Genomic DNA, 26526 nt, shown 5'->3' on the forward strand with positions numbered 1-26526 from the left:
AATGAAGGAAAAGGAACATGCAAGGAAGACGGTAAAAGGTAAATATGAAAAAGTACACTACTGAGATTTTCTTTACTAGAGCACTGTATTTTTATAGTGTCCCAAAGCATTCTCAAAAAAAAATCATTAAGCTCTGCAGTCGGGTTTTATGAATGAAATACAGAAATAAGGCAATCCAAAAGAAGTGAGGAAATAGATTAGACTTTTACACAATGTCCCAAGAAACTCCTTCTGTGTGATTAGACAGTTGCAACTGACATCCAGTACAGGTCTTGCCTCTATATTACAGCAAGTTCTACACAACGATGTTTCATCAGGGTCACTTTATCAGACTAACAAAGCCTCAGGTACAGCGCAGGCCTCGCAGGGGTGTGGTGTATGGCTCAGAGGGAAGCTGGCCCGCCTGGCACCTCAGCCTTCCCACAGAGCAGCTCACGCTGCCAGAACTGTGCTGAAGCGGCAGGAGAAGCCAGCAGGTGAGCGGTAACTCAGTTTTCAGCAAGGGTACCAGCACAACCCCTGCTTTCAGAGCCGTCAGCGGGCCAGGGGGGACAGCTGACGCCCGCAGCATCCAGTACCAGCTGTGCCACTGGGGTGGGGGTCTTTTCGTGGCAGTTCAGGTGGACACTGGACTGGGAAAGCTGACACTCCCCTGTCGCTGGAGTTTTAAGCCGGAGGGAAAGGTTTGGCTGACTTTCGGGCTACCCCACTACATCTCCAGAAAGCCCCACCGCGGGGCGCAGGAGGCCTTGCCCACTTCACAGCCACCTGCAGCCCAGGACTCCTTCAGCAACGCAGGGACCGAGGGACGGGCTCCGAGAGACGCACCGGGGCTAAGGGGCCTCCGAAAGCCATTATGGCTGGAAGCCCTTCCCCACCCTCCCCTCCTCGGCCGCTGAGGGAGGAGAATGCCGCCTCCAGGAAGGGAGGCCGCCTCCGGTCCCCTCAGCGGTGGCTCAAGCAGAGCGTCTGCGGGCCGCTTCCCGCCGTGCGGGGTGGGAAGAGCTGAGGCGAGCCCTTCTAGCGGGCTTTCAGCGTCAGGAGGAGACGGCTCCCCGCGAGGAAAGGCGGAGGCGCGGCCCCTGAGCCCAGCGGGCCCCGTACCTGAGAGGGCTCGTACTGCACGGCACAGCCGCCCCGGCACTCCCAGGAGACGCTCCCGCCTCCGCCACAGCGTCGCCATGCTGTACGGCAAAGGGCCCCCGCGCCGAGCCAGGACCCCTGCGAGGTGCCCGAGCAGCGCCTGAGCGGAGGGTGTGACGCCGGGCCGGTGAGGGCAGGGCAGGGCAGGGCGGGAGGGTGAGAGGGGAGCGCGAGGGTCGCGGCGCTGGGGAAAGGCGGCCGCTTCCCGACGGGCGGGAGCGCTCGGTCTGGCCGGGGGATGCGGCTTCTGGAGCCGCTGCGGGAGGCCTGTTCTGAGGCAGGCAGAGTCTCTGGCTTTGGACAAGCTCATTTGCGCTGAACTCAGACGTTTGGAAGGGAAAAAGCCCCACATTTTGCTTGACTGGGTTCCCTCCGAGATGCTGCTGCAACGGGGTTCAGGGAGGGCGTTACGGGAAAGAAGAGGAAAACGGCAACTGCACAGAACCTTTACCAACATTCAGAGCTTTGTTTCCTCTCTGGAACTACATATCCCGCTGTAACAGCACTCCTTCCTAAGGTGCAGCCTGAAAGTTAAAAGCTTCTGATAAGGTGGTTTTGATAAGCGGATTGACTCCACAACTCGTTAAAGCTGTAGAGTAGGTATGCTTTATTCAGCGCTGAGGTGCATGGGGATCGCTCCTCCAAAGTATGCAACCCCAGGGTCGTTCTTCCTTTACATTTATTCCCTTAAGGCATACATATGCATTAGATTACTGATACGCCTACACATATTTAGTATCTATCCCCGCTTCATATTATAATGAGCTAGAAGGTCCTTTGCGCCTGCGCAGTGCCCCCTTCTGGTCATGGGCAGGGGTCTCAAGATGAAGTAAATGAGTCTTCCTCTTCTTAAACTTTTCACCTTTTAATCTTCGCGCATGGCCTTAGGGTTTGGTCGGTATCCCAGCCATAAACCATCTGCTGCTCCCCCTTATCAATAGACTCAGGCATCGCTTTTCCTTGTCAATAGTTGCTTATCAGTGGAACCACACCTCTGCTTCTCCCCTTATCAGTAGTTTGTGCCTTTGTTCTGTGTACTAGGCGTGATAGGTGTTTACAACAGACAATACTTTTGTTTAAGCAAGCAAATTCCTCTAACCCCTTTGTATATTGGTTAACCCTCTGCATCAGTTTGAATAAAGCCCCTCCCTTCCATGAGGTATTACAGACAACACATGATGTAGTTTCTATTCCTGTGGCTAAGATCTGTTCAGCATTGGGAGCAGGCAGCAGGGACTCGGGTCTGAGAGAACTTCCTCAAGCGAAATGGCGGAGTGGGCCGTGTTACACAGGTCAGTGAACCAGAGCAGCACAACCAGCTCTAACACAGGGTTTAACTGCAGTGGTACAGATATCTGCAGTGGATGACCTGTCAGAGCACTGCTGATGCTTCACAGCCTTCAGCAGCGTCTCCTTTCCTTGTGCACCTGCCCAGTGTTGATTAAACAAGGGCAACGCTGAATTATTAATGCTTGTATGTATTGTGGCAGCCTAAGGTGAAAGGCCTCAAAGTAGGCATTGGTCAGAACAATGCCACAGGGATCAAGGTCTTTCTCATTCAGATTTACTGGCTGTTGGCCTTTACTGAAGCACGGGAGTGACCCAGCTTGCTGCTGTATGTAGACTCGTATGTGATAAATAGTCAAATTGGAGTCTGGGACAAGGAATCTGCCACTTTTTCTTAGTGAGAGGGAGCAGGCGGCAGAAAAACGTTTCAGGCCGTCCTGGTTCAGCTGGTTCCGAGCAAGGGCCTAGCTCACAAGGGGGCAGCATCCAACCATTTAGTTTCAGAAACCATCAATCACCTGGTCCATAGCTGAGGAGAAATGGCAGGAAAATCACATACTCCAAGTCTTGTAGAACTAACATCACCTCCAGTGTAGGTCTGATTGTTTTTTCTTCATTAATGTCTGAAAATACACGAAACAGAAATTACTGTCACGTTAGTAAATGAATTGATGACTTGTCCAGTGTCACTGCTGGTAAACAAAAAAAGGCAAACTCCCTCTCTGTTGCCTCCTGCAGCACTAATCAATAAATAACTAAAAATGCTCTTACCCACTGCAGCAGCAGTGGACAGACATGACTAGAGCATCCTGAGAGTCTTTTGAACTAAAGAAATCTCCAGCTTATTCAGATAGTAATCTTTTATGCTTTTCAGGTACATATCTGCAAAGTTCTCTTAGCTATTCATTTTAGCCAGTACTCTGAATTGAACCAGGCAGTGTTGAACATGTGCTCTTCACACAGCATTTAGTTCAGACATGTAGGATCAAGGGTAGAATTAAATCTCCCCAAGCAAAAAACAAGTTTACGTAAAGAAATGTCCCTGCAGCGTTGCTGTATTTTGCTAATAAGAAAAGGCCTTAAATGTAGATAGAAAAAGTTACCTTTAAACAGCACCTACAGTGGCAGTTTAGGAAAGAATTGATAAATTTGGAATAATGCTTCTGAACTCTTTTAACGATAGGAACTTGGCCCAATATCCACTGTAACAACTATGTTGTACGCTAACATTACTGATCATTTTTTCTCCAGTGCTTGGAGTCTGTGAACCACAGCCTGTGCAGCAGTGTCAAGACTGTAGCTTCTTCTAGATGTCTGTGTGTTCCTAAACACATCAGCACACACCCTCTCTTTTCTTACTTGAAAGTGAAACAGTTGCTTTCCCTTGGCATCCTTAAGTCATCTGGGAATTGGAACTATCAATACGTGCCTCTGTGCCACTGCCAGACCATGTGAAGCTGGGGTGTCACCAGCTCTCTGGCTGTATCTCACAGCTAAGGATGAAGCACTGTGCAGTTCCACAGGCTAAGGCGTTCCCATCACAGCTGCCATCTTCAGAGGAAAGTACAAAATCTGTGTAACATCACCCTGCTTGTTCTTGCACATTCTCACAAGCTTCATCACTGAGACTGAGAGAGGCACATATCAACAACAAGGAATAGGTTTTGCTCATGGTGACAGTATCAAAAAAAGGAGTAGCCACTGACATTTGCTGCAGTAAGCGCTGAGCAAGTGTGTCTGTGCTACACTTGAAAAACCTTTCTCAGGCATCAGAGACAGATTCTAGTTATCAGGTGTGGTTTCTAATGCGTCTTTGGCTCAGCTCCTGTAGCTTTCTCATATTTTAATTCTTTTGTGGTTAGCATTAAGCTGATCAATTAGTGATATAACTTTTTTACATAAATATATAATATATGTCTTAATTTCTTTTAAGAAAGTAAGCATTAAGTCCTTTAGTGGAAAATACATTTTAGTATCAGGAATCATTTACATGAAGCACTGCATTTCTGCAGTGAAATCATATTTTTTCAAAGCTTGGGATTAAAAAACCATTTTACAAGATAGCTATCAGACCTAACATCATATTTCCACAGAATTGTCAGTTGTAGCTACTCATATTTAAAGTCATAAATTAACTCGATACATTACATGTGGTTTGGTTTATTTCCAGGGGGAGATGTTTATTCAATGTACTTTAAACAGGGTGGTATTAAAAGTGCAAAGGAAACACCACTGTATATGTATATAAATCCATTCAACAAAAATAGGGGGTTTGTAGGGCATGAATTGGTTCTGTTAACAGGCAGACTGTTTCTTTTTTAATTTAGTCTAAGGAGAGCTTGGAATTCTGTACTTTTTTCCTTCATATGAAATACCTTTTGTTACAGTTATCAATGGCTTACTCAAATTCTTCCTTGTGAAGACAACCAGGACCAAATGCCTTTTCCACCTAATGTTTTAGAAATTTTTACTTTTCAAACATGTCTTCTTGTCTTTCCTATTTTTCTGGTATGGCTTGCTTTATGTGTTGCTCTCAGAGTAGCAGCCTGGCAGGGTGGGGGAAAGAAGGGAGCTGTTAGGTAGATACCATCTTAGGAAGTCATCACATTGCTTCTTTTTTTAGTGGGTGGGGTGGGAAATGGTTTACATCAGAAGTTGCATTTTGTGGCATGACTTAATGACCAGTTTACATGACTGTCAGTGAACTGTACTGGATCACTGATTGAACTAAGAGATTTGTACATGACGTAGGACTTTTTGGGTTCTTACCAGCTCTCTTGTGATTGATTTTACCCCCTTTTTTTTATTTTGCTCATGCTGTTCCTCCACTAGCGTGTAGCATGGTGTCTTTATAGTATTAAGGAGGAAAGAGGATGGAGAGAAAAAGCATGTGGAAGAAAGGCAGGTCAAATGGTGAATCCAAAAGTGGAAACAGTGACATAGTTGCTGGCAACTGCGAGAACCATGTCCCAGAGCTACAAAAAGGGCAGAACAAATGGTAGCAGGGGAGGTCAGTCATCAGTCCTTGGACCTTTTTCAAAGTAAGGTAAAAACTTGTGATGATTCAAATCGCGAAATATGTGGATAGCATTTGAATGTGGGGGTTATGCTGGCAAGTGAGGATCCTTATTTAAAGACACAGATCCTGGGTAAACAGGAGCATGTTTATCACTTTTATTTAAGGCTTCTTAACTGACTTGTATGGCAAGAATTTTCCAATATTATGTTTTATTGGGTATTGCTTTTCATTGGCACACAGAAATCTCTGGCTGTTTACTTACAGTCCAGCTCCACTGTATTTTTCTGCATTTTTGATAACTGCTTTGAAGAGCTTTGACAAATCGTCCTTTAGGAGAGTTCAGTCAATCTGATAAAGGGAGATGGTGGCTAATGTTGGTTTATGAGATCAAGGTGGTGATCAGATTTCCATATGAAGTCTACAGAGTTTACAACATTTTGTTAGGATGGGACAAATATCATATGCCAGTAACTAATAAATTTTAATGTAAGGTCTGTAAATGTATCTAAACCAACTACATTGAGTAACCTAAGAAAAGTTACACACATGACAGAATTACATGAGGTAATAATATAAATTCCATTTTAAAATGCAGTTCTAAAAGAAAACCAACCATTCTAATGTAAGCTAAGTACCCAGAAGGACATCTTGTTACAAATAGTACATCCTTCAGCTAACCGTGTTTCCTGTGCTGGAAACATTTGTGCACAGGTTCATAAATCAACAGCAATGGTTTAATATTTCAGCTTTGTTGCTATTCCCCCCTTGGCTTGCTTTTTTTTTATTGTCAGAAATTTGTCTGAGAGTAGGACTCGTTGTTATTCAGAATTTAATCTATGCTATTTTATTCCTTCCTTCCTTAACACAGAATCTTCTGTTCATAGTTTTTCCTAAACAACTAATTGATTGCAAGTGAGGGGAAAAAACTGCAGAAACAGATGAAGCTTCAAGTAACACAAATTCAAATTTTAACTTCGTTCAAATGCTTCAACATATGTTACCAAAAAAGTGAGGGGAGAAAAGACAGAAATATGGTAGGTTTAACTGAGCTTCAGAGTTTTCATAAGGAGTTATGAAGTCTCTGAAAGCAGGAAGGGGTGGTTTTTTTCAGCCTACATGATAACTTTTATGATAAACAATAAATACAAACCAGTCTAATTACTTGTTTTATTTGTTAAAATTTAGAGTACAGTTTTGCTGGCCATCTTCCTTCCCTTTTAGCTATTTCCTATTTTAGATATCTTCAGGCAGTTTCCTGATTCATACAAGAGTGATGCTTCCTTTCTCAAAATTCCTCTTTTACATGTTCTCAGGAAGAGAAACCAATTTGACTGTGGAAAACAGCAAATTCACATAAAAGAAAATCCCTCCTGCTGTTCTGAAAATTCAAGCTCAAAAGAATTTTCTTCCACTCATTGTTTCACATGATCTGTGGGGTTTATGATAATGTGCTAGCTCTCCTGTCTCCCTTTGTTTAGCCTTTTAAAAACCAGTCTTTGGTCAGGATTGTTAGAAGAAGGGAATGCCATTTGTTGATATGCCAGGCATGGATTTACTGGGAAGGCTCTAGCTCCGTGCTATGCACAGCAAGTGGGGCTAGCACTGCCACATTGCATCACGTGATGGCAGCTGTTTAGCCTCCATTTGAGACTGGGAGCTCTGTACATTAGCAATGTCTTCTCAAGTTTGTACAAACAGATCTGAGCTGAATTCTGTCAACTGTCAGAGCTGTTCAGTGTGAACTAGCCAGTTACTCTGACCTGCTGTCATTCGTGTGATGTTACTCCCAAGCTAAGACATCCTGGGTCTACATCTTCCCATAAATGTGCCCTGTAAATGCAGGATCCCGATGTTCTGCAGTATCAAATCCATTTTTTAAGATCTTGTCCCCAAATAAAAATTGTATTTGTACAATGTAAAAATTTATAAAAAACTGAGATGTTTATAGCTGTCCGCAGCTCTCTAACCTGGATGTATTACTGTCAGGGTAAATTTTTACTATCTAGACAAGGATAAGTCATGTGAACATGGTATAAATTTATACATCTGGAGCTTGTATAGCATTGTTAATAGAAACTTACAAAAAAATCCATACATATATAGGCAAAAAGGTGATTTAAATAAAGGTATAAGCCAATGTTTAACATCCTACCAAAGAAACCTCCATTGAAGAAAAAAAAAATCCCATAATAATGTATTACAAATGTTCAACTCTCTCTTAACTTGGAAGCAACTTATGGACATTATCTCACAGTTTGGGTGGTTTAACTAACTGAACCTCTGCCTTTATCTAATTTGCAGTTATTGCCATTCACCCATTTTACTTAGCTAATTAAGTATCTAGACAACAGAAAGGGTTGCTCTGCAGGCACAGCCTTTATCATCTAAGTAAACAGTTGTGGGCACGCAGAAGCAAGTTTGCTCCTCCCATGCTTTTAGCCTGAACAATACGATTCAGCTCAAGGTTCAAAATCATTTAAAAGCATTGTCAGAGGACACTGCTCAATCTGGTAAGTCTTGGTACAAATTTCTGCTCCTAAGTATAAGTTGGGCTGATACCACCCACAGCTACCTATAGTTAATTGCTAGGACGGCTCCAAAGAATAGCTTACAGAACCAGGTCAGTGCATAGAATAAGTTTGGCTGATTTAAACTCTTTTCTCTACAGAGCAGCAGTAAAAGAAACTCTTAGTTAATGTTAACTGTGGGTGGCATCAGGGATCATGCTTTAACATGTCATGCTTTCAGAACCAGCTTTTGACCAGGTAGGAAACTACTGTCAGTGAAGCTGGAGTGCAATATTGCTTAGTTCATTCTTTGTTCTTCTTGATGTCTAGGTTACAAGAAAATTATTTGTTGAACTAAATCTCTGTTTATACATAGGAGGGATACTTCAAAGTTACTCTGTATTAAGTACTGTGCTATAATGCAGGGTCTTAGTTATGTTTTGTTAACTTACTAAAAACACTTTGATCTTCACCTACCTCATTTTCCCACAATTTTTTATTCAATTCTCCACTTAAAGGGCTCTTAGGTAGTTCCTTGTTCTTTCAAGGACTTCCCCCATCATGTGACAAAGCCTGTTTTCAGATCTTCAGTTCCTGTTTCTGCCACATGTAATCCAAACTCTTAAAATCTTTTAAAAGTTTCTAGGCTAGAGCTTTTCAAGCACTTGCTAACTAGGTTTGAGTTTTGTAGCGAGATTACAGCAGAGAACTTCCACCACGTTGTGTGTGGGTTTTGGTTTTTTCTTGATATTTTATTCTATGGTGCAATTTAATTGCAGCTTGGTTGTATTGTTTCTACCTTGAAAGAAACAATACAGACAGTCAAACTGACGACAAGGCTTATTAGAATAACCCTTTTATTTTAGAGCCGTTTGTAGCAGAATATTTTTCCACCTAGAAGCTCCACAAATTCAAATGTACTATTTATAATGTATTGATTGCACTTCCTTCTGTAGTTGCTGTTAAGCGATTTGGTATACATACTTCTCCTCCCCCCAGCAGCACTCTATATTTAACCCACATGCCTAGGTCTTGTTTCTACAAATTCTGCACTGGCTGAGGCATGCCACATCTGAGCTGAAAAGAGAACTAAATCCCTTGGGCCAAATTCATTTGTGGAGTTGCTTGATTGAACACAATGCATTTACACTGAGCGCAGATTTGGCTCATACCTGACTTTGTCAGCATTCGCTGTGCTGTAACTAGGTAACAAGAACACTGTCATTAGGGGACAGATGAACAGCTTTCTCTAGGGTTATTAGAGCACTGAGCACCTTTAAGGAGCGCAGAAACCAGTGAAAGGAGGAGTTGGAGAAAAGGACACTGCTCCTTTTAGAGTCTGTGTAACAGGACTGATAAGCTATTCCTGTGATGTGATCGAACGTGACTGAATACTGCAGGCTCTTGGACTCTTATTCTATAAAATTCACAGCAGAGCAGCACAGGAAAAGATCGGAGGGAACAGCTTCTGCTGTACCGAGAAAGGTACCTATTTATATTTTCTTACTCCTCAGGCTTGACACAATTTGCTATCGTAGATACTGTCACTGTTTTAAACAGTGGCGAGTATGAAAGGAGCGGTGTTTTCCACATTTTGACTGGTACTCATTGTCAGGAAGCCAGTCCGTGGGCAGCAACAGCTTTCACAGAGAAAGAGTAGGACTTATTTGTGTGTAATGCATTTATACTGTATTGTAAACCTTGACAGTTGAAAGAAATGAGATAACCCCAGCTAAATTGAAAATGTAATTTACGGCTGTAAGTATGCTGGAATTTGGTGCTCATTTGTATTCAAGAAAAAGCTGGAAGTGAGTCAAGCTTCAGTTCAGTCATATTTGACTGAATAGCTGCTTTTATAAATGTGTTGGTGCAGCTGTATTTTATGGAAGTTTTCATTCTCAAGAGGGAGTTCTGCTACAGCAAAATGTCTGTGAAGAACAGACAAAAAGCTTGTACTTTTGCTCGCTAGCAGAGTTGCTGCTTATGAAGTAGTTTTCTGATGCCCTTTATGGACATTCTTTACCTTCTGTCCTTTATAAAACCCCTTGTATTTACCAATACTGTCAAGCACATGTCATACCGATGATCTCCATAAACAACCTTTACTTCATAGCTGCACTTACCCTTGCTTTTTTTCTGCTTACTCAGCTGTGGGCTCATCTCACAAAGCCACCACATTCAGACTATCACGCACTTGCACAACATCGCAGTATTTAAATGCAAAAGAAAATTTTGCCAACATACAGCTTTAGTTTGCATCAGTGGAAGAAGAGTTTAACCATATTAAACCTGCAAACTATTTACTTGTCACTCAAGTTTAGCAATATTTTTTAGCAGGTGGTATCAGGTTTATCTCTGCCAGTCTCACACTGTTGTCTTTCAGCAATCCTTCAGGATCACTGGAATTATAACTGACTTGGAATTTTCTGAAAAAACATAATTTTGGCAGCAGTCATTGAAACCAGATCTTAATGTGAGAGGCATTCCATACCCGTTTAGCTTGAACTCTCTTAGAAGAGATTTCTCAGGAAGCAGTTTCTAGGTAAAGTAAGAGACATCCTATTGCCACTCCAGCTAGTTTTCTGGGGAGGGCATTTTCTCAGGATTTGAGGCCAAGGTTTCATGCCCTGAGCTTGTTTCAGTTATGCTGCCTCTTCCCACGCAGTGCTTTGATTACCTGCTGTGCTGTGGTGATCCCACCTTGCCTGGCCTGTTAAAGCTGTTCATTTCCATAGAGATAAGCCATTATTTCAGCAGCAATTTCCTTCCTACTCTTTCAGGTCCTTCAGTGAGTGTTTAACCAGGTTTCAGTTGTGCACTCCCCTTGGCCTGAAGAGCAGCTTGTAGAGCTCAGAAAGCTGTGCTGGAGAGAGACAGATTTACACTAGATTAGCTGGTAGCCTTGGAAGCAGGGCAGTAGCACACAGTGGGGATTTGGGACATTGAGGATTCAGCACTTGATCTTTGTGGTATAAGGAGAGAATGTGAAATAAGTCTATTGCAGGTGATTATGCTGAGGATAACTAGCCATTTTGGTCTTTCCTCTGCCAGCCCTTTCTCCCAAATCTCCATATCTCTAGCTGGGGCAAAATCATTCAGTAGGAGGTAGTTTTACACAATGAGGCACGTTAAAGTCTCAGCTAGGAAAACTTTTTACAGTCCAGCTCATAGTGTGCTGCCAGGGCAAAGCACTTTGTGCTTTTAGCAGTCCACTGCTTCCCAGGTGGGGTTTGTACAGTTCATCTGAGCTACAACCACCACTGGCCTCAAATACTAGTACAAATAATACAAATGCATCTAATGTTCTAAAGTGGGAATAACAACTACCAGGAGCAAATGCTTCCAAGGGGTACCTGCAAAGATCTTATTCCTGAAAAGCTGTCTTTGCTCAAAGCCTGGTAAAGTGCATTTCTTATCCTTGAAGAATTCTCTCACCCTAAATTGTGACTTTAAATCATGCAGTGTGATTAGGCCAGACCGGATCAGAAACTTACAGATCCACACGGACCTGCTTGTTGAATGGAGATGAGGCATCTCTTTGTGGACAGTTTATTCTAAACCCTGAACTTCTTTATGGGGCACATAGCCATTATATAAACCTTTTCCTTTGGGTGATAGCACTGAAGACCACTTAGACAATGGCTACTGTGAAGGGAGTTTTAAGTTGGTAGCAATTATCTGAATTGAAATTAAGAGAATGGATATAAAGACCCTTATGAAGCTTAGTTGATGAGCACCCAAGTAGGCAGTAGGCACTTTTGTGTTCTTTTCCTTTCATTCAGAAAGAAGAAATCTGTATTTGTTTCCTTTCAACATGAGAAAAGGAAAAAGAACAAGACCAAAGGCCTAAGGGGAAAAAAATAATGATCAGAACTTTGCATTTACAGAAGTCAGAATTTTTGTAGTCATGGTAGTGAAGCTAAATTATAGTAATCTGAAAAAAAAAAAAATAGGAAAATGGAAATTTAGATTTCATACAAGAAGTACTTAGTGCAAAATTATATAAAGTCTGTTCAGCTTGTTTTTATGATGTCAGTGGAAAATCTGAATGTCAAATTCCCAGACTAAGTTTCCATTGAAATACAAGCTATTCACATTTGGCAATATGCTGATTATTCTTCACAGTGTTGCACTCATTTGAAAATACTTAAACAATAATGAAAGAATAGGAGGTAAAAAGATATTTTTTTGACCTTTAAAAGTACTAAATTACGAAGCTGTTGAATTGTGTTGCCTACAGCAACAGGATACAATGTGTTTGGCAGAAGTTAGTTCAGGCTTTCTGTCCAAAATACTCTGCCTTTTTGCTCTGGGAAAAGATCAAGAAAAACAAAATGCCACAAAACAGAGATTGCCTCACTCAAGACAGCACAGGACAGAGTCAGGGACTCCAGTCCCAGTCAGGGCACGACACAGATCTCCTAGTGCAGAGCAACAGATATTGTTAAAATAAACGTAGAAATGTGCTGACTCTTCTGCATTGTTTTGCACTGCTTCTGAAAGAGCTAACATGTCCTTACTTATATCCAAATCCTCTGCATGCTTTAGTGTATAAGATATTTAAAGGCATAATTTAGGCAGAAGCTTTTAAAAAGTTTGACCTTAAACCTTATATCCACAGCAGGCATTTTTCTGACAAAAAATAATTCAGCTTTGCAACACCTTGAAAGTTATAGAAGTAGTGCTAACTTAAACTTACTCTTCTGGCAACAAAGACAGAGGTAAGACAGCTCACCCAAGATCAAATCAGAAAAACATGGCCAAGATGAGACTCAACCCTAAGCCCCTTGACTCAGGATCACAAAGTTTACTCTCATTCCAGTCCTGTGGAACAGCAGAATTATGTACATGCTGGTTTTGTAGAAGAGGGTATTTTTTGTGGTTATGTTTAGGACTTCATTTTTAGTACAAAGCAAAACAGTATCAGTTCAAAGCTAAAACTGTGACGAGAGTTTCTGTAATGAGGCTTATAAGGATTAAACTAGATTGGAAAAAATATTCTATCCAACAGTTTGCAACCTCCCAAGTATTTTAATACCTGTCATCTTATTTTTGCATCTGTAGGAAATAAAGCCTTGTTAATTATTCATAATGAACTAAGCTTCAGAAGTTAGATACTCAAATTTAATACTTTTTTTAATCCACTAAATGTGAAACTCACCAAGTCATATGTCCTTATTAAAACTCAGAGCATTTAAAGGTGCTTACTTTCAACATGTTTGTTTTTCTTCTCTGTAAATATCAGCTTTTAGCAGAGGGAGGTGGTTTTGGAGTCTGAAACAGTAGCAGTCAGTAGTTCAGGCCAAATCTCCATACACTTTCCTCTAACAGTGTTGCAAAAACTTGATACGGTTTTTATGAAGCACTGAGAAAAATCTTGATTTAATTCATCTGGTGACTTGGAGTTACATTAAACATTAATGTTTCCAATTGTTATAATCCTTATTTTGTCACTTCAGGGACTTCTAAGACCAGTGATTTTTTTAACAGTACTTGGAAAAAATTACTAAAAGGACTGATAAATAACAGTACTGAAAGACCCTTATTGTAACCTGTGGTGAAATGGCTGGAGTCACCTATACACAAATAAAGAACAGGATGACTTGTTCTGTGCTCCATCACATGGGCATTTTTATGTTTTTAGAAAAACTGGAGCTCCTGTAATAGTAAGGGGGTAGTGAATCCCCTAACTTAAACAACTACTGGCATAATAATAGATCCCCAGGACTGGGCCAGTCTCTTGAGATTTCATTTATGGCCATTGGAATGACTTAGGTATTTAATTTTTAAGGGCAGATAAATTGGGGCAGCAGATACCCACAACTCCTGTTTGCTTCTTTCTTTGAAAGTGTTGTTTTAAATCTCTGTAAGCTGAAGCAGAGGTGCTCCCATTCAAGTTTGGTTATGGTTTGCAACAGGGGAAAACTGCTGAACTGCACTGTGAAGTTATGATTTGGTCTTATGAAACCTGCCAAAATGAGTAAGATTAGATGCATAAGAAAATAACCCAGTGCTTTAGAAAGACTCGTCAGTATTTTGACAGGTTTGGGCATGAAATTTTAATACGTTTTCTTTTAAACTCTGTCTTCTCAAAACCAGATTTAGCGATAGATGTTATTCATTCCTTTTCATAATGTTATCCCTCCAGTTTTTTCTTTATTCCCTTGCTGAATTTTTCATTTTGCCTACTATTTTCCACTTCAAGTTTTAGTTTTCAAAGAGAAGGCTCACTTTATCATGGTGTTTCTAATGCACAGAAGAGGTTGCAGTGCTAAGCTGTGTATTTGGAACCTCAGAACAAGCACTAAATAATAAGCGCAACTGCCTTGTGATTAGTGGTTATGGGAAATTTGACTATGTGCAAGTTCAGTTTTATTGCATATTTAATGAATCTCATGAATCCATATTAAAGCTAAAATTACAGCTGCATTTTCTAAAGCTGTCATAACATGACTGTCTCTTAGGTAGTGGTAGTTTGAAACTGGGTGAATTACACAATTCTCATATAAAATATTTTTCAGCTAAGAATATGAAAGCAATTACCTATTTTGGTTACAGATTTTTTTTCCCTCTGGGTTCATGACCATCACTGATGCCTCTTGCTCTTGGCAGGCTGCTTTTACAGTCTCCTGCTATCACAAAATTTATTCTCACATCTAGAGAAGACAGAGATTAAGAGGGACAAACTCTGAAAAAGAAACAGTGTTTAAAAGAAAAAAAGAGAAAAAAAAAAGGAAAAGAAGAGAAAACCAAGGTATTTCTGGTTTGCTCCTTTTAAAAGTTACTTTCTCTGGAAACTGGTTTTCAGGATAATTGCCTCCTAAAGGAGCTCTGCTATGAACAACCCATAATGACAGTTTGTGAAGGCACTGAGGTGTTACACAGCATTAATAAGCATAAACCCTCCCCCCCAACAGCTGAAAAACATTCCTTGATACAGCAAAACTGAGTGAACTTGTCTAGGAATGGAAAAAAGCAGCATGTGCGATATAAGGTGTTGCCATCTGTGAGCAGCCTCTAAGGATCTGTGGGAGGCAGGTGGGCTCTGCTGCTATACGAGGTGGCATTCATGTAGGACTCAGAAGTGCAAAGATCTGAGGCACAGTAAGAAATGGATCCCTCCGAGCACTTAATTGTAGGAATAGCCAAGCTGAAATGCTTCCTTGATTAAGTTTTAGATCCAAGACCATCCCCTTGTCACATATGTTTGAGCTTTCACATATAGCTTTTTTTGTCTTGTTAACAAATATGTTACACAAAACATGTAAACAAACCAGTGTTAGCAGCCACTCAGCAGTCTAGATCAGAAGAGTAATGCAGGTCAGTATTTTGCCTTCAGAGGGGATTCTTGGGTGAACTTGAAGTGATAAGATTTCAAAGGTGAAGATGCAGAATTTGTTTCCAGGTGGCAGCAGAACTATCAGTTATTGCCCTTCCAGAGAAGCTAAAGGGCTGCTTATGGTTTTGCATAAAGAATAGCTAGAAGAAACAGGTGGCTTTGGCTATTTGTGTGGTTCAGAAGCATATCCCAATTTACACCTTTTTGTTAAGCCAGTATCAGGATGTCACACTACACCTGCCAGGTTGCACCAGCCTAAATGGAATCTATGCATTTGAAAAGTCAGGGAATGTACATCTCAAACAAGGAGTCTTTCTCTGCATGAAGTGCACTCTTTTAGAACAACAAAATCTTTAAAAGGATCCTGCTGTCCAAGTAAGGAGAAGGGTGAAGTATTTGGTTCAAGACCAGCAAACCTGAGGGCTTTGCTCTGCTCTGGCTAACAGAGATGTGTTAAGAAATAGCATTTCACAGGCTGCAAAAGAGGAAGATACTGTCCTTCTTTGTTATGTGGGCTTCTGAGCATGTGGTGTCTTATAATTTTGGTATATAAAGCCTGTAGTAGTGTGAGAAAAATAAGACAATGGGAATCTGGTTTGCTGACATACCCTTCCATGCCTGGGTAACTGTGTGAAAATGGAAAGGTAGGATTTTACTGTCAAGCAGCTTCTTTTTGTTAAGGTATAAAAATAAGTCTTCACAATCCATTCCCCATCTGTAAAAGAAATCTCAGCATTCCTGAGTGGGCCTGAGATAGCCTACAGATGCTCTCTCTCCCTGTTCTGAGAAATCTCAGCAAATGGTCTCATATCTACACTAAGCAACAGGGGAAAGCTGTTCTTCAAAAAATATACCACCTGTAGATATCATCCGCTCTTGCTCTCCAGCAGATCTTTGAAGGCAGCCCCAAATACACTGGCAGAATCTCAGTGTCAAAGCAACAGCCTGTGGCAAGTTGTACTCAGAGGATGCCAATGTACCTTTGTAACCAGAGGACTATGTCTGGCAGCAGTATGAAATAATTCTGAACACCAACAGTCTTCAGTTCTACAGGGACCTGAATACAGTTGAACTGCCACCAAGTGAGTCACTGGTAAGCAGGGCTCATACGGTTTCCATTGTGCAGAGGCAGGGAGGGTTAGATACCTGCTGGCCTCAGTAAATAGCTTATGGGCTCCATCCATTCACCCCAGGTTCAGAATAATTATCTCTCAACTATGTCAATAATCCAAATCCATCAACAATGACCATACAATCAACTAAGGCCCAACTCAAGTTCTTGGTGGATAATGTCGAACATCTTCATGTAGAACTAGAAAGAGCACAAGTCCCACCTGGAAGGTGTAGGACAATTAGGCCTGTTCAGTAGGGCTACTAGTACATAGAAGGAAAGAAGCAAAATTGACATCCAGACCTTGATGATCCTGTTGAGGTAGAGAAGCAGATTCTTACTAGCTAGGAAATAAAGTTCATGAAGTTCAAGAAGCAGGATTTTTCTGTGCTAATGATGCTGACAAGCCCTAAAAGGAAACGTCTCAGGTCAGACTTTGCAAGAAAAGCATTTAAGGTAAGCATTAACAGTGGTTACTACTTAAAATCAAAATAAATAGACTTTTGACTGCTCCAAACAAATCATACTTGCTGTGCAACTAAGATAAGTGGATGGGTGAACAAACACCACTGTGAGCATATCTCCATGGAAACTCAGATATCTTCTAAACTCAAAGTCTATTCTGCATGATGATTAAAAATTCAAAGCAGTGGGATAGATTTTTCCTGTGTGTAATGTGTATGTGCCAACTCCTACTGCAGAACAGAGGTCTGACAACATATAACATTTACAATTTTCTTGGGACAATTCTGGGAAAAAAAGAGAAACAGGAACAAGCAGGAAGAGACCTGGGGGAATATTTGCTAGTCATATAGCCCCTTTACCTCTGGTTTTGGGCAATTTAGGCCAACATTTTGAGGATGTTGTAGCTCCTCTTAGAGGACTGGTTTTGCTGAAGGTTGGTGGAGTGCAATACAAATGCAGGCGTTGACCATTTTAGCAGGCTGAAAGAGAAAGAGACTTCATAGAAAGGATCAGAGACTAGAAAGAGTTGTGTCATGTTCTGTAACAGTTTTTTTTTTTTTGAAGTGCAACTGAATCCAGCCTGCTGAGGTTAAGAAATGGGTTCTGAATCCTTTAGACTTGTGCTCAAATGCTTAATTAGATTTAAAGAACAAATGAACTCGGCAGTCATTCATCCAAATACTAACTGCAGCACATTCCAAACTGTGCTGTCCTCCCAGCATGCAACTGTCAGCTCTGCCTGTGGGAAGCAGAGAGGGAAAAGCAGAGGTGTTATAAGCTGCATCATCAGAAATGAAGTGTGTTTTGAGTTGTACAACTTCACACGCAGAGTCCTCAGGCAAACCAAAACTCAGTTTGGCACCATGTCGAAAGCTAAATCAATTGCTTAATATTAAGGACCCTTTCTTTATGAGATCCTTTGTGCTGTGGCTCCTGAATGGAGGTAAATGCACCTCCCTGTGTACTAGCTTATCTGAAATCCATCAGACTAAATGGCTTTGATGGGATTTACTGCTTGATCTGTACAGGGTGAGATGCATCTCATCTGCTGAGCTTTATGTTCAGATGCCCTAAACTCAAAAAGACACACTGCCCATGCTGCACACACACAGAGGCACCTGCAGCTGCTACACTGAATTTCAGAGTGAGAACAGGCACAATCCCATCAGATGATTTGAGCTGGCCGATCACAGAAGTAAAACATATCCTTTTGTACATCTCTTCAATTTCATGAGTCTGAGCTCTTCTTTGGTTCAGGGATTCAGTTTATATTTTTATAACCAGTGAGAAAACATCCCTACTTTATAAAAGGAAATGCATCTTTGGTTCTCAGATTAACCTCTTGTGTCAAAGGTGTTATAAGCAGGAAAAAGGCTTCTATTTTCTGTAAAACATTCCACCTGGGTCCCTCTGCTGCAGGCTCTGCAAGGAAGGGGCAGGTGGAGTCCTACCAAAACATCAAGCTCAGCTTCTCTGTGGAGCATGCAAGAAGGGCAGGTGGTGGCATAGAGCTCTGCATGCAGGGTAGTAACTCACAACCTGCAGACTGGCTTGAAACAGAATGTTACTTGACAGTGGCCAGTTTCTGCTGATAACTGTGCTCAAAATTAAAGGGTGAGATGTTCCATATTTTCTCACCAAGGCCAGCTTAGAAGTTTCCCAGTGCTCAAAAATACAGGAAAAAGGGATCACATGCAGGCTCTGATTTAAGGTTTTAAATCCTTTGAAAAAAGAGAACAGATTTGATGCTGAGAGGCTCCTTGTGCAGTGGCATGCATGAAGCCAGGACTGAGCAGCTGTGTGGGGGAAGGGACCAGAGCATTAAATAAAGCTACTTGTTGACTGCCTGTAAAATTGGCTTCTAAAGGGAGTGCCACAGAGCACCATCCATTACCGAGTGACAGAGAGCAATTTTCAGCTACTCTAGAAAATACCGTAATTAAACTCTGTGCGTTGCTGTTCAAGTATGGTTGGCTGTGGGTTATTCAACTTAGTATTTACAAAAAAGGATAGCTCTCTCCCGTGCCACCTTAACCCTGGGCTGTTTTTCTTTTTCCTTCCAGATGCTGGAGAGCTCTTCAGTCCTTTTGTTCATTGTCTTCCTCCTGCTCTTCATTTTGCTGCTCATTGTGGTACTCATCAGGAGAAACCCCACTGCTTCCCTTCTCTGGAATGAAATAATCCGGGAGAAAATTACCAATTTAATCATGAATCAGAGCAAGGAACAGAGGATTTTAAATTTTGTGCTGCAGAATGCAGTCCGAGGAGACCCCTGTAGTGTGCTGGAAGCTATAGATAAGTACTGCTCCGAGAAAGAGTGGGCCATGAACGTGGGCAGTGAGAAAGGTAATTGCAGCAGGGATCAGCTCTTGAACAGTCCTTCAAGACTAGTGCATTACAGGACATGTTATTGTGTTCACATGGTAACTTCTGTCTGCTGAGAAAACACAAAAACAAACCCAAAACCCAACCTCCCCCCTCCCCCTAAAAACTTCAGGACAGCCTTGTGTGTATCCAGTGAGTAATCCAGGAAGTCACAGGACCCAGTCTGGGTTTGTGTGTTCTGTACACTGCAATTGTGTAAGCAGAGGGTGACAATTTATGAGGAAAATCTAGGTTGGGTTATACCTCAGTTCTTACACAAGATGCCTTTAAGGCATAATTCATTATGTGAAATACTTTCAGATCCTTAACTTAGATAGTAAATGAGGTGGATGGGAGCGTGGAGTATTTTAAACTACATTGTGTATGCAAGCATAAGTTACAAATCAGTGTTGAAGGGAAAAATCCTACCCATGTAATACACAGAAGCAGTGCTCAGACATTGCTGCTACTTAGCAAGTAAATCTTGTTCTTGCCTCCTAAAGGAAAATACGTGGACAAAGCATTTATTTTTTAATTAGCTGCAGGAAAGTGACAATCTTTTAAAAAAACTGTAATGGCAAAATGTTAACGTTATGAATTAGACACAAAAGTACCTCTTGCTGGGGAACTGCAGGGGAGAGTTGCTTAGCCTGGGATTAACATAGCTAATGAAATACAACAGTAAGCATTGTAACAGATTCTCTGCCATGAGTACAGCTTTTGAAACTCTGCATACCAGGCTGGGTGCTGAGGGCAACAGAACAGTGGGTGGTGGCTGGCTGGAAATTCTTAGAACTCTAAACCTTGATCAACCAGGCTTATATTCTTAAAGATTTCACTCCAGTTTTGCTCTGACAAGATGACCTTTCCTCTGATCAGAGCCATCATGAACGTGTCTCTAGTTCAAAGATTTTGGGAGTGACCACGTGATGCCAAGAAGCAACCATCATCGTCGTACTGTTCATAAACAAATGACGTCCAGGAAAGTACCAGATAATGAAATTTCTATGTACACTGCAAAAATTCCATGGCTCACTGTAAGATCCCTTCACCTTTCAGAATAGTTATTTAGTTTCCAGCCACACAAGGAAAGAGTTTTCTCACAAATAAATTCTTTTCTTCAGAAGGACTGAATATAGCACAGTGTCTTACCACTTATTTTGGTAATGTTTTGTTGTTGTTGACTGATGTTTTCCATCCCTCGAATTCATCCAGTGAATCCAAATATTTTGCAACTTCATAACTGCAGTTTTCTCTTTAAAAACAAGTATTTAGGATAGGAAACTCTGTATCATGCAAAGATAGGATAAGAAACTTTGTATACTGCGTGTAACAGTTGCAACAAATATGAGCAATCAAAATTCAGGATTTATATGTTCCACAAACATGGCTAGTTCCTGCAATAAATTCTTAGACAAACCCACTGCATTTTTCCCTTTTAACACTATAAATATTGTAGTTAATTCAGGCACTTTCTCACTCAAAAATGTTTATATTGTGAAACTAAGCAAGATATTTTCTAGTTGAAGGTTTGCATTTCAAAACTTAGAATTTCCATGATCAACTTGATCACAGGTCAGTTTGCAAGCAATATAGCATATAATTTGACATCAACCCTTAATTTTTGAATGTGCTTAGCAACTTACTTCGTAAGTTTCTTGTCACTAACTTGGCTCTTCTGTACGTGATCTAGATTGATTTTGTCAGAAGTTAACGTATTTCCATTTGATGCAGGTGTAATTCTAGACAAGACAGTGGAAGAGGTCAGTCCATCTGTTGCACTGGAGCTGGGAACATACTGTGGCTACTCAGGAGTTAGGATTGCTCGGCTGCTGAAGGCAGGAGCTCGTCTTCTCACTGTGGAGTTCAACCCAGAATTTGCTGCTATAGCTAAACAGATGTTTGAGTTTGCTGGAGTGCAAGATAAGGTGAATACCATTTGTCTCCAACTGGTATGAGGAAGCAATACATGGGGATTGGGACTTTACCCATAGAAACAACATGAATAGGTTTACATTTGGTTTTTACTTGTCAAGCAAGTGTAACACTCTAAGTGTTCGGGAACATGCAGAGTTCAGCCATCAGGCTTGATCATATGGAAAAGCTACCAGTGTCCACGAAAAGGACTAAGGTCATCTGTGGTTTTGTATATACAGCACAAGTAAACTAAATTTGATAGCATTAGTCAGGGGCCCAAGTATGACACAGACCCAGCTGAGAGTCAGGACAGTTTGAAGTCAAGGGTGTGGGTGTGTGTGTGACCAAAATAATCAGGTCTGTTCTCCCAAGTTCTTTGTTATGTGAGACAGCTCACAAAAAAGAGCGGCATTATGTGCAATGGACTTCAGATCACAGAATCACGCAGAATCACAGAATCCCAAGGGTTGGAAGGGACCTCAAAAGATCATCTAGTCCAACCCCCCTGCAAGAGCAGGGTAACCTACAGTACATCACACAGGAACTTGTCCAGGCGGGCCTTGAATATCTCCAGTGTAGGAGACTCCACAACCCCCCTGGGCAACCTGTTCCAGTGCTCTGTCACTCTTACAGTAAAGAAGTTCTTCCTGATGTTAACGTGAAACTTCCTATGCTCCAGTTTACACCCATTGCCCCTTGTCCTATTACTGGATAAAGATGAGATGTACTTACCCAAATCTAGTTGGTCACTATACACACACACACACACACACATATATATATATATATATATAAAATTTTGTGCAATCTGAGGTGTCTTAACTGTGTGCAGTTGGTTAGGATGCAGGTATTTCCAGTCTATAACCCAGCTCAGCCCAAGGCTGAAATCTACAGCAGGTCAGGGGATTCATGCTGAAGAAGTGCCTGTCTGTTCGACTAGACAAATCACTTCAGCTGATAAAACCAGAGGAAATAAATCCCACCATGAGATCTTCTAATGCGTTTCTTGACTTCTTGAAGAGAGCCTGAAGCCCTAGCAACATCTAAAATTGCATTTCCCCCATCTGATTTAATTTCCCAATCAGCTATGAGTCATAAACCAGACAGATTTCCTTACTACTTTTTTCTTCCACACACAGAATATGGCTCTTGCTTGACAAATCAATGTGCAGCAGCTTCTTTCATCAGTCTGGCCACAGTTTATAATAAGCTAGAGGTGCGTGCTTTTTCTTAATGGTTCTCAAATATCAGATGAATTTGCATTTCAGGTAAGACTCCTAGAAGGCCCTTCAGAGGAAATTATTCCCCAACTGAAGAAAAAATATGAAGTGGATACTCTGGATTTTGTCTTCCTGGACCACTGGAAAGACAGATATACACCAGACACCATCCTGCTTCAGGTCAGTTTGCACAATTTCAGTCTTAAAAGTAAAGTAGCAAATACCTTGGTGTCTGTGAGGCCTATATTCTTTGTGAAGGACTAAATCCTCTGTAAAATGAAGAATAGCAGCCAAAATAGAAACCTTACAAGAAAATGGGATTCTGGGGAAAGGATCCCGAACTTTTGTTAGGGACAGCTGCTGACACTACACAGCTCAGGACTTGGCAAATACTGTTGTACCATTTTGTTTCTTGAACAATCCTAGCTCAAGGAGTGCATGGTCTGGGTCTTAAGCTCCCTAGAAGGAGTGTCTACATGGTCAGTAAGTGGAAGATTTGACCCAAAACCATCCTGATCCGGGGAGCAGGTGAGACTCAGGACCTGCGTATCTCAGCTCCACTTCCCTGATTTCCTCAGTACCCCTTTTTTGGCGAGGATCTGTTGTGCCAACAGAGCCTTCAAATGAAACACTATTTTGGTAGCACAGCTGGGTATCATCTTTCGGAGTCTTCGCTCCACCTAATTGGTGGCAAAACAACCTTCGGAGGAGTGCACACTGCCCCAGTCAGGCACTTGCTGGAAGTACTGTCCAACTGTCTCCAGTCCTGACTATGGAAAAATTACACTCATTCTTCCCAACCTGCCTTAACTATTACTATAATCATTACAAGATGTGTAACAGCAGTAGGCAATGATAGATGAAGCGACTCCTAGAGGACTGCTGGATAGGAAGGAATTTTCAGGTGTTGAGTAACAGAGACTGACAACATCTGTATCTGTCAACACAGCACATACACTCTCCTAGCTTTGAGCTGCAGGCTGGTAAGATTGTCTCCGCCTGTATGTATGGAAGTGTAACTTTTCAACTGTTTTCTTCACAAATAAATCCACATTATTTTCTCATCCAGGCTTGCCTGGTTTTTAATTTCAGGCCTGTCCTCCCGATAGCTGAAAAGAAAATCTGTTTGGTGTTACGGACAGCCACTATTGAATTTACAAATTGTTCCCTCCCTACAGTTATTTTGTGCCCAGAGAATGTTTTCTTTTAAACTGGCTGTGTAAGGATGACTGAGCTCTTTCCACTGGGAAGAGCTGGTGCTTCCTTATCACAGCTTAACCTTCACAACACAGTCAAAACAAACAGGTAGTTTAGTTCCATCACAGTGGTCAGTCTGATGCAACTGTGACACAAAGTTGCAAAAATCCCTTATGAAATTAAGAGGAGAAAAATGAAGAAAAGATAATCACATTTTCTTAGCTGTTACAGATCTTCTAACATGCAATTTTAGCATGTATTGCAATATGAATATTCAATAGGAAATGTAAAATATTCAGATGAAATATACACCGGAAGTGGCCCAGACAGCACTCCTGACACAAAAAGCATCTGAAATCCTAGTGACCAGTGGAATATACAGCATATTGTCACTTGTAGGCTTCTATAAGCTCTGCAATAGAAAGGGACCAGAGGGTATTTGCTGTCTCTAAAATTGCTTCTTCTGTGCTGACCAGTATGGGGTCACCAGAGGCAACAGCAGAAAGCTGAACAGTATCCTCAGCACTCTCATCAACAGAACTTCTCTAATGTATCCGGAGCAAGAAAACCCATCCCCCGCGTTTTGGCTACAACTGCTGCCTGTAACCTCAGGATAACGACCAGCCTGATTAACTACCGACTGTTTTAAAACAGCTGGTAAGCTCAGATAAGCAACTTCTGCTAGAGAAAAACACCAGGAAAAATTAGGTTTGTAGGTTAACTGAGGATAAACATTGCACTTGAAGTGAGTATTACAAGTTAATTATGCCTCGTGGAAATGTGTCAGTGATCTTCATTGGGCAAAAGCCCTGCTTCATGCCCAGCTCCTGAACAAAGTGGCAGAATGTACAGGGTGAAAGGAAAAGAAGCACGGAAAATCTCTTATTCATTTAGATGTTTTGGAGTTTTGCTGAGACTGGCCAAGCAGACTGGTCCATGCCAGTCTCTCAGGTGACCTTAAAAACTACTACAGTATTTTTATGCCATATTAAAAAAGTTTTCAAACTTAAGCATGAGAGCCAAAACAAAACCATCTTTCTGGTCATGTAGACATAGTTTGAAATGATCTGAGCAGCAAACTGCACACCACCACTGCACTTGATTTGCTGCTTCAGGACCCAAATGATCCAACATGTCATCAGTATCTCTAATGAGATTGTTTAAAAGTTAGCATGTTAAACACGCCCACAAAGGATTAGAGTTACTCGGCTTCTCCCATGTCTTTTCTTCCCTCCATACCTGTAGTACAATGGGGTTCTGGATGCAGGCACTTGAGTATGACATGGTTTAACATGAAAGCACATTACATTCAAGCCAATGTCTGCTTAACAGCCACCATGAAGCAATTTCTCTTCTTTCTAGGAATGCAACTTGCTGAGGAAGGGATCGGTTCTTCTGGCCGACAATGTCGTCATCCCAGGAGCTCCAGAATTCCTTAACTATGTCCGCAACAACTCGCATTTCCAATGCACTAACTACCCATCTCACCTGGAATATATGAAAGCTGATGATGCTATGGAAAAGGCTGTGTTTTTGGGATAAAGAGGGCCATTAATACTCAACCATGTAAATGCAACTGCACAAATTAATTTTTCCATGCTTTAGATTTTGGGGTGTTTTTTGTATTTTGGAGCCTGTCATTAAAGCAAGTGCTAGTGGAGATCACTTTAGACCAGGCAGAAAACAAAATCAGGAGTAAGCAGGGTAACTGCTCAAAGGTCTGTTGCATTGTTTCACATAATTCAGCAAACCCAAGGTGTTGCACATTGCATTGACCAACAGGTCATCAAACAACACAGTCTGTTACTTTGAACTCAAACCTGCTCCACCACAGTTTGGGCTTAGGGTGAGGTGGAGAAAGTTGCCACAACATCTGAAGATACGTATCCCCAAGCTGTTCTGGGTAATCATTATCAAGAGTGGAAAAAAGCATGTGTGTTGTGAGAGGACCATTTCGGGAGCCCTGATTTTGCTAAATTACCAGCATGCTACTTAATGCAATGAAGGTTCCTACTGCGCTGAGATACATTTCTGCATCATTACTGCAAAAGTTAACCACTGCTATGTGAGAGAGAAGTGCATGGACTGAAACAAGACAGACCCATGCAGTGAGAAAACAGAACAGAATTTTGCAGAGGACAAAGAAATAAAGTCATTAATCTGTCCATGCAGAGGTAGGGAAAACTGGAATAGTAAATAGGTCAAAAGGAGCAGGCTCTTTCCAAAGGAACACCAAAACCTCCAAAACTACACAATATTTGACCTTGAGAAAATGCTGTTTATCCCCTCGTATTTACTTATCCTCTCATTATACTGTATAGACATTGTATGTGCTTTTTAGGAACAGGGCAAGCTGCTTACTCTGAAGTGCTGTGTATGTTTAAGATGCTGTATAAAAATAAAGACCAGAGAGAATGGGTTTTACCAGGTGGGTGCTGCACACCCTGGTTAACCTCAGTGCTGGTAACACTATGTGAATAGTGAGGGTTGGCCCTGAGAAGACAACAACCCAAATCTGAAGTCTCTCACTCACCTGAACAATGCAGAAATCCACTGGCATTCTGGCATGTCCTGCTGTGATTATATATTAGGTCACATTTAGAAATAAACCCTAAAAACCAACAGAGCTGGCACGTGACCTCCTTTGTTTCCCATGAATTCTGCACTGCACTTGGGATTTCCAGCCTTGCAACAGCCACAGAAAGATCTAACAATTGAAAACGAGAGTGAAAAATCAGGGAGAACCATTCTCATTTTCCCATTATGGATTCTTTCAGACCTGTTACCAGCTTCTTCCTTTTACCGCCAACCTTACTGAAGTGGTGTCTCTCCTGGCCTATGTGGTACAGAAAATCCACCTCCAGGACACCAGTCATGAGCCTAGCAGAGGATTGCCCCACAGTGTAAAGGAAAACTAGAACATACTCAGGTGACAGGCAGTTTAGAAATGGACCAAG

General features: G+C 41.5%; 2 protein-coding genes across 10 annotated transcripts in view; one reads left to right on the forward strand and one right to left on the reverse strand.

Moving 5' to 3' along the window:
- The window catches only part of TXNRD2 (thioredoxin reductase 2), a 35426-nt gene extending 34163 nt beyond the window's left edge, over positions 1 to 1263 (reverse strand). For 3 of the 4 annotated variants that reach the window (XM_065692220.1, XM_065692219.1, XM_065692222.1), the window contains exon 1: positions 1105 to 1263. In XM_065692220.1, the coding sequence (XP_065548292.1) occupies positions 1105 to 1183 (79 nt within the window). In that variant the 5' untranslated portion in view covers positions 1184 to 1263. Of the gene's footprint in view, positions 1 to 578; positions 599 to 1104 lie in introns of those variants that run through there. The other variant, XM_065692223.1, reaches the window with a different exon arrangement.
- COMT (catechol-O-methyltransferase) lies at positions 400 to 26191 on the forward strand. 6 transcript variants are annotated; one of them, XM_065692229.1, is made up of 5 exons: positions 400 to 476; positions 18935 to 19217; positions 20970 to 21163; positions 22421 to 22552; positions 24932 to 26191. In XM_065692229.1, the coding sequence occupies exons 2-5, from the start codon at positions 18935 to 18937 to the stop codon at positions 25109 to 25111; spliced, it is 789 nt and encodes a 262-aa protein (XP_065548301.1). In that variant the 5' UTR covers positions 400 to 476; the 3' UTR covers positions 25112 to 26191. The 6 variants fall into 6 exon arrangements, with proteins under 6 accessions (XP_065548301.1, XP_065548298.1, XP_065548302.1 ...); XM_065692226.1 differs by lacking the exon at positions 400 to 476 and adding an exon at positions 936 to 1270; XM_065692230.1 differs by lacking the exon at positions 400 to 476 and adding an exon at positions 2370 to 2435.
- Positions 26192 to 26526: the final 335 nt, after the last annotated feature.

This window comes from Lathamus discolor, chromosome 12 (genome assembly GCF_037157495.1).
Source record: "Lathamus discolor isolate bLatDis1 chromosome 12, bLatDis1.hap1, whole genome shotgun sequence".
NCBI lineage: Eukaryota > Metazoa > Chordata > Aves > Psittaciformes > Psittacidae > Lathamus > Lathamus discolor.